Below are 7,958 nucleotides of genomic sequence, written 5' to 3'. Positions count from 1 at the left end.
TGATTGGTGGTGTCAAAGGTCGAGTCCGTGACGTCAAGATAGCAGGGGCCAATTAGAGCACAGAAACTGCGCTTTCCCGAAAGCCCGCAGCCCGGTCGGAAAGGAGGTGGCAGCCGGCTGTCGTAGACTTGGACGGTTTGTGAGCGTTCGTGTCTCTCACCTGCCACCTTCCCTCCTTTGCTTCCCAGGATGCCGATGTACCAGGTAAAGCCCTATCACGAGGGAAGCGGATCTCTCCGCGTAGAGCTTCCCACCTGCATGTACCAGCTCCCCAACGTGCACGGCAGGACAGGCAGCCCGGCGCCGTCCGCTGACCACGTGCAGGTAGGAACGCGCGGCCCTTGCCCCGCCCCCCCACCATTTCAGTGTGCAGGCGCTAAGGCCCCGTCCCACCGCCTGCCGGTGCAGTGCGCAGGCGCCAAGGCTTCGGCCCCACCGCCTTGCCTCTCCAGTGCTCAGGCGCCCTAGCTCCTCCGAGGCGCTGAGCCGCCGCCCTCTTGTTCAGTGCGCAGGCGCTGCCGCGCTGGTCGGCGGAGTTCGGGGTCTAGGGTCCGCGGGTCGCCCCAGGTCGGGACCGTGCGACCTGAACTGTGTCGAACAAAACCGTGGCGACTAGACTCGATCGCCTATCCCCACCCCAGCCTCACGCGCCCGCCGGCCTCCGAGTGACCATAACTTTTACCCATTGGAAGATCTATCCCATCTTTTTTTTTCCCCTCCGCTTAAGGCTGCTTAGACTTTTTTTTTTTTAAACCAAATTCTACCCACAGAAAAGTGAGGAATACATCAGTGGCGAGTTCTAAGGAATCGTAAAGCGAATCCCAGGGTCACCCATTCAGGGCAACAAGTCAGCGCCCCCACTTAAAACTTGCGCGGTCATTGTGTCCTACGTTTCTCTCTTACTTTGTCCCCTGGGTGTGCGTCCCTGGACAGTGGGGTCTTGGTGTCAGTGGGAGCCTGCAGTGCGTGCCCTGCGGTGTCTGGCTGCCCCTTCTGAACGTAATTGGAAGAATCGCTTTGCTGCATGAGAAAGCTTCGCTTTCATCCTCTGTGGTTGACTGCTCCTTGGCGTAACTGTGCCGCCACGTCTTTATCCATCCCACTGCCCACGGGCGTCTGCTGGTTTTCTATTTTAGGCCATTATGAACAGTTCTGCAGTGAATATTCTTGGGCAAGAGCAGACATAGAGTACATACCACGGACGTGGGATTGCCGGCTCAGTGGGCTGGTCCATATTCAGTTGCTTTTCAAAGCGGTCATCCCAGTTCATGCAGTGTAGGTGAACTTTTTTTTTTTAAAGAGATTCATTTTATCTGTTGATTTTTAAATTGTTTTTAAGAAATATTTGGCCGCTGTTGCAGCACAGGGGTTCTTGGTTCCCCGACCAGATTCGAACCTTTGCTCCCTGAAGTCGGAGTGCAGAGTCTTAATCACTGGCCTGGCAGGGAAGTCTGTTATATTTGTTTTTTAATTTTGGAGGTATGTGAATTTCTGGTGCTGGCACCCAAAGCTGGTTGGGAGTACAGTGACATCTTCATATAGTTTAGTTTAGATCTCCCAGACCTCCAGATCAGTTCAGCACCTTTTCATGTTTATTGGGCATTTTGATTTTGCCTCCTTTGTAAAGTAACTGCTCAGCTTTGACTTTTTTTATAAATTGCGAACACATCTTAATTTCCCTTCAGGAGAAACTTTTAGTCCATTCTGACTCAGATGAGTGAATAGAGAACTTTTGTGATTCGTTTTCCCTGTCATCCTTTGTCCCAAGAGTTTTCTGCCTCGACTGTAAGAGAGGTGGTTAGTTTAGTTTGAAAGCAAATAACACAAGTGTTGTCTCACTGCAGAGCTGAGGCAGTGATCCAGGTATGGTCCAGTGTCTCTTTACCTGGAGGTCCCCATGGAGACATACATGCGGTCCAGTGCCTCTCGACTGGACAGACTCATGGAACTGAAAAGGAAACCCCAGAGTGGGGAGCATCACAGCTCTTTTGAGACCAAGTCCTTTTTTTTTCTTTTTTAAAGTCTGCTGCCTGGCTTCCTTTGGGCATTTAACTGTGAACTTGCAACCTAGAAGATAATAACCTAGCAGATGATAGCAATGCGGATAGATAATTAGAAACCTAGCATCTCCAGGGGAAATGAGAGCAACACAAAGAATAAATGACTTCTAAATACATGTAGATAACACACATGGATAAACACAACACGCCAAGTCACAGTCTAGCCCGAGCAAGCAAAACAACAGGCAGCGTTGGAAAGAGTGGTAGGTTTGAGACTTCTGGGGGTCCACTGGTTACGACGCTGCCCTCCTAATGCGGTGGGTATACAGGTGCAGTCCCTGGTTGGGAAACTGAGGTCCCAAATGCCACACGGCAAGGCTTTAAAAAAAGAAGTGAGGCAGACCTCAGGTTCCTCAGATGAAGCTATGTTGGACTCTTGATCACAGATCACGTTCCACATGTAGTACTGGGCCCAGTCTTCAGTGAGTGTCGATGGGTTTTGAATACAGTAGGTATTCCGCCCCTGGTCGGGCAGGGGCGCTATTGCCATATGTAGAAATGAGCGAAGATGAGCACAGACAACGCGCACACACAGGCTGGATTACAGGCCCAGAAATACTACTCAGGAGGACTAATATTGAGTGACCTGAGGATGTCACACAGGTGGTGGCCTCACCGGTCACATATTTTGCCTACAGACATTTCCGGTCAGCGCCCCATTATGTACTTGGCACACTGAACTGTTTATTCTTCTTTATTCCACCGAGACCGCTGTCATCTTGCATTTCTCTGCTATGTGATCTTAAACAAGAGCAGCAGGCGAGGGAGCTGAGAGCGTGGAGATCCAGCCGCAGGGTAAATAGGCATTAACCTGCCGAGAGCTGGGGGAGGGGTGTTAGAGCTGGGGGAGGGGTGTTACAGAGGGAACTTCGTGAGGAAAAGCCCTGGGGCAGGTGGGGGCCTGTGCGTTTTAAGACCCAAAGGACAGTGTGGCCTGTTTGCAAAGAGAGGGTGAGAATGAAGGTAGAGGAGGTAGCCAGAGGACCAACCGTATAAGCTCTTTATCAAGCCAGGTTAAGGACTCTGCTTTTTAGCCTAAGAGGTTGTTTTGCTTTCTGGCCACTATCCTGGGGATGGGCAGGAGGGATGGATCAGAAGGGTGCCAGGTGGAAGGAGGCCAGGTGGAAAGTGGTGTCTCAGACTCAGGCGGTGACTATGGAGGCAGCTTATGAGCCACTAGATTCCGGAAAATGGACAGCAGCTGGTGATGAATTGGATATTTGAGGAGGGCAGTTATGAGCAACGAGGGGAGGAACACAGTGTTCCTTAAAGTCACCAGCACACAAATGTGAGCAGGCGCTCTTCCCACACTCACGTACGGTGAGCCCATATTTCTATAGACTCAAGGTCATGGCCTTGATGAGCCTTCTGTCTACTTATGAGCATCTTAACTCATGCTTAAGGGGTCCTTCTCTTGATTCAAATGAATTATCTTTTGTGAGAGCTTGAGAACCTAGACTAGAAATAGGCTGCATATTGTTACTACTGGGAGGCTTCTCACTATTGCTTTTTAAATAAGTATGTAGAGATTTATTCCCAGCAAATATTGTGTTAGTCCAACTCTTTGCGACCCCACGGACCGTGGCCCGCCAGGCTCTGTCCATGGGGATTCTCCAGGCAAGAATACTGGAGTGGGTTTCCATTCCCTTCTCCAGGGGATCTTCCCAACCTAGGGGTTGAACCCAGGTCTCCTGCATTGCAGGCCGATTCTTTACCATCTGAGCTACCAGGGAAGACCTCAGCAAATATTACTAGTTAATTAAGGTATACCAGTCCACCAACAGGCAAGAAAGATGCAGAGATTCAGTGAATGAAGGATGTGAGTATTCCCTGTTTATGAAGTTATACATTTCAGCAGTGAAGAAGTTCTAGATAATTCTAAGGTAAGGGAGTGCCAGTACCGCCGCAAAAATGATTCGGGGCACGGATCACACACACACTGACACACACACACATCCTACCACCACCACCCTGCCCACCCCGGATATACTTCCAAACCTGAAGACACTTTGTTTAAGTTGTGTGTGCCCCAGTTTTCCTTCCATTAGTATAAATTATTGATCACATTCTTATTGCCACCCCCCTGTCTTTATTCTGTTCATTTACATAAAGTATTTTGAACTAGTTTGATAGAAGGAACAATCTGTGTTTGTTTTTTTTCTCATTCTCTGTTTTTAAAGACTTAAGTGCCTGAAATAGGAGCCTTACAATTTCAAAGTGGTTTTCAGTCGCAGCGTGGTTTGTTTTATAGCATTTGGGGATTGATTTCAGGACCTGTGGGACTGCGGAAAATGAGATGATCCTGCTACTTCATTTTGATGTCTTTTGAAAGGCAGGAAGTTTGATGAATTCATGGAACTAAGTAGAAGGCAAGTGGCCAAGTTGAAACAGAGTGCTTTGCCATGAGAGGAAATGAATGTTCTGATGTTGGTCTGTTTAGGAAGCCTCAGACCCGTCTCTTCAAGCTCTTGAGTCCCGCCAAGATGATATTTTAAAACGTCTGTACGAGTTGAAAGCTGCGGTCGATGGTCTATCCAAGATGATTCAGACACCAGATGCGGACTTGGATGTAACCAACATAATCCAGGCTGACGAGCTGGCTGCTCTGTCAACCAGCACCGTGGACTTAAACGCCATGCTCGGACAGGTAAGTTCATTCAGCAAGCTGAAGAACATCACAATGCTGGGTAGTGGTGGGTGCTGGAAGATCGTGCTAGTGTGACTGAAGCCCCAGTTTCCACGTTTTCAAAGATGGTACACAAAGCACATTCTTTTTTCCTCTTCTGATTGTACCTGCATGGAACAGATGCGTGAGCTGTGAGTGAAGCTAGGCAAGCGCTAATGCGGCTCTGCCGTTCTGGATGCAGAGGAGACTGGGAGGACCCTTAGGCAGAGGAGGGGCCCAGGAGTCCCTTCTTCCTGCCACTCGTGGCAGGTCCGAGCAGCCTCCAAGCCCTGGGGAAGCAGCTGTTGGGTGGCTTGTCGTGCTTCTCTGAGTTTCCCCCAAGTCAACCTTTGTTCCTCGGGAAGGGCCTGAATTTCAGAGCTTTGGCTGCCCAGGCACAGATATTTCACCAAACCTTCTGTAGTTTGTTGCCGAAAGCAAGTCACTGTCTCATACCTCAGACATATTTTGCTTAAATCCATTTGCTCTATTAAAATTCAATTGCTGCAGCTGATATAGAAAATAATTCAACACACAGAGAAAGAACATCTTGTTAACAACTGGGTACAGAAGGGTTCGCCCCAAGAATCCCCGCTAGCACCACCCCTAGAATTGACGGTAGAAATGGTCCTGCTTGAAAGCCTAACAAGTGAGGCCACGCTGCAGTGTCTGGCCCAGAGCTGTTTTTGAAAACATGCGTCCCTCTGCAGTCAGTGTCCCTTCATCACCCAGTTCACGTTGCATGAGACTCCACCCAGCTAGTCCCCCGAGAGCCAGTCTGCGTCGGGGATAAATTGGTGAGCACAACCGTGTCCGGTGTCCCAGGGCCGGAGGGGCCTCCCCGAGCTCACGGTGCTTCAGATGAATTTTGATACTGCAGAAGGCAGGGTCAGGTAACACGATACGTTTGGAGAAATGGAGAGCATCCAGCCTAGGTCCACGTGGAGAGCGTCAGTCAGGAGTGACCTGGCCAGACCAGACCAGAGGCCAGATGGTGGCAGGGCTGTGGACAGAAAGCCAAGCCGTTTGGCCTCTGCTGTATCGGATGAGTTCATTCGTTACGAAGTGTGGAAGTACAGAAATAAGATAGTCTGCATCTAAAAGGGCAGTGCATGTCGTAAATCACCTGTAATTAAATTTAGAAAACAAAAAGGCAGTGCATTTCAGCACTCTAATTCACAGTCTCCCTTAGCCAAGACCCTTTTCCTCAGGGCTCTTCTGTGCTCAGTCACTCAGTCATGTCCAAGTCTGCGGCCCATGGACTGTAGCCCACCAGGCTCCTCTGTCCGTGAAGTTTCCCAGGCAAGAATACTGGAGCGGTTTGCCATTTCCTACTCCAAGGGATCTTTCCAACCCAGGGGTCGAACCCATGTCTCTTGAGTCTCCTGTGTTGGCAGGTGGATTCTTTACTGCTAAGCCACCTGAGAAGCCCCAAGGGGTTCCTCATTGGCACATAAACCAAATTGCTGTAGAAACTATATACTGTTGAGCGTTCAATTTAGTAAAAGGAGTAATTGCATGTGTTTAACTGTCTTTTTAACTTGGGGAAAAACAGAAGTGTCCTTCCCACCGTGTTGTACTGACTTGATGGTAAAGTCACTTGTTTGTGGGAGCATCCATGCGGGGCTGGAGGGACTAGAGTCTCTGCCGTCCCCGGTTCTCACCAAGCTGAGAGCCGCAGGGGCCCCCTCCCGCCTCAGCTGCGGCCGGGGTGTCGGTGGCGTCCTCCGGGAGGTGACACCTGCTCGAGCTAGCCTGGCCGGGTTCTGACTCCCGTCGTGGGGCGGGTCGCTGCCCCGTGGCGGTCTGCCGCTCCCCAGGACCACGGGGCGCTGAAGGACATCGTGATCAACGCCAACCCCGCCTCGCCGCCCCTCTCCCTGCTCGTGCTGCACCGGCTGCTGTGTGGCCACTACAAGGTCCTGTCCTCAGTGCACACGCACTCGGCCGTGCGGAGCGTGCCGGCCAACCTCCTCCAGTGCTTCGGCGAGCAGACGAGGCAGCAGCCCCGCCACGAGTACCAGCTGGGCTTCACCCTGATCTGGAAGGATGGTGAGTGACGGGACGGGCTGACGCCCACCACGTGAACAGGAAGGGGCTGGGGGTGCTCCTCGGCCGTCCGCCCTCAGGTCTGATCCTCTCAGTCTGGGAAACCCCTGAGGGCTCTGCAGGAGCAGAGGCGTCCTTACCCAGAGATGCGCTCCATCCTCAGGGGGCTGCCGCTGGCACGTTCCAAAGCCTGTCATGATGTTGGGGGGGGACACTGGCATTCTCCCCTAACAGACGTGACCTGATACAGGACAGCAAGGCGCCTCTCCAGTCAGGCTTCCCAGAGAGACGTGAGCCCATGTCCGTCCCGCGAGGCCTGAGAGTCAGGGCCAGGGCGGCAGGAGGTCTCGCTGGTACATGAGACCCCTGGTTCCCAGTCCTCATCGCCAGATCCTGGGGTACAGGGCCGGGAACAGACGGTTGGAGGTCCTTCCAGCTTGAATGCTGTCATCACCAAATACCAGAAATGGTTACTTGATAATATAGTTGGCACGCTTTTAACCTAAACTTTCTTGAATATTAGCAATCTTTTAAGTACCACTGGGTGCATGACTGACAGGGACCCCCCCACTCCACCCCCCACCCCCACACCACACCGCAGGAACACGTCTCTGGTGATGCCGCCCTTTCTGACATCTCGTGGTGTTTGTTCCTTTCAGTGCCGAAGACGCAGATGAAGTTCAGTGTCCAGACGATGTGTCCCATCGAAGGGGAAGGCAACATCGCACGCTTCCTGTTCTCGCTCTTTGGCCAGAAGCAGGATGCTGTGAACTTAACCCTTGTAGATAACTGGGTGGATGTAGCTATTTTTCAGCTGAAAGAGGGCAGCAGTGAAGAGAAGGCCGCCGTGTTCCGCTCCATGAACTCTGCCCTCGGGAAGACCCCCTGGCTCGTGGGGGACGAGCTCACCGTGGCCGATGTGGTGCTGTGGTCCGTGCTCCGGCAGACAGGGGGCTGTGGGGGGACGGCACCAGCCAACGTGCAGAAGTGGATGCGGGCCTGCGAAAACCTGGCCCCTTTCCACACGGCCCTCAAGCTCCTTCAGTGAAGCTCGGCCGCTCATCTTCACAGGTTTTGATTTTAAGAATGGTGCTGTTTCGTGCCTATTATTGGTAAAGGGACTTGTACTAAAAGCCTTTATTCAGGGCAAGGGTCAAGTATCAATAAAAGCATCACATACTTGT

At 51.6% G+C, this 7,958-nt stretch overlaps 1 protein-coding gene across 3 annotated transcripts; it reads left to right on the top strand.

Annotated features, from left to right (window-relative positions):
• The first annotated feature begins 104 nt into the window (after positions 1-104).
• Positions 105-7,918, top strand: AIMP2 (aminoacyl tRNA synthetase complex interacting multifunctional protein 2). Of its 3 annotated transcripts, none has more exons than XM_068967905.1 (4): positions 105-324; positions 4,501-4,707; positions 6,546-6,777; positions 7,434-7,918. In XM_068967905.1, exons 1-4 carry the CDS (start codon positions 190-192, stop codon positions 7,820-7,822), a joined length of 963 nt encoding a protein of 320 aa, XP_068824006.1. In that variant the 5' UTR covers positions 105-189; the 3' UTR covers positions 7,823-7,918. The 3 variants fall into 3 exon arrangements, with proteins under 3 accessions (XP_068824006.1, XP_068824008.1, XP_068824007.1); XM_068967906.1 differs by having other exon boundaries at positions 190-204; XM_068967907.1 differs by lacking the exon at positions 4,501-4,707.
• Positions 7,919-7,958: the final 40 nt, after the last annotated feature.

Source organism: Capricornis sumatraensis, chromosome 3 (assembly GCF_032405125.1).
Source record: "Capricornis sumatraensis isolate serow.1 chromosome 3, serow.2, whole genome shotgun sequence".
In the NCBI taxonomy this organism is placed as follows: domain Eukaryota; kingdom Metazoa; phylum Chordata; class Mammalia; order Artiodactyla; family Bovidae; genus Capricornis; species Capricornis sumatraensis.
The sequence above is the reverse complement of the archived record's forward strand: the minus strand, read 5'-3'. Positions and strand labels throughout refer to the sequence as shown.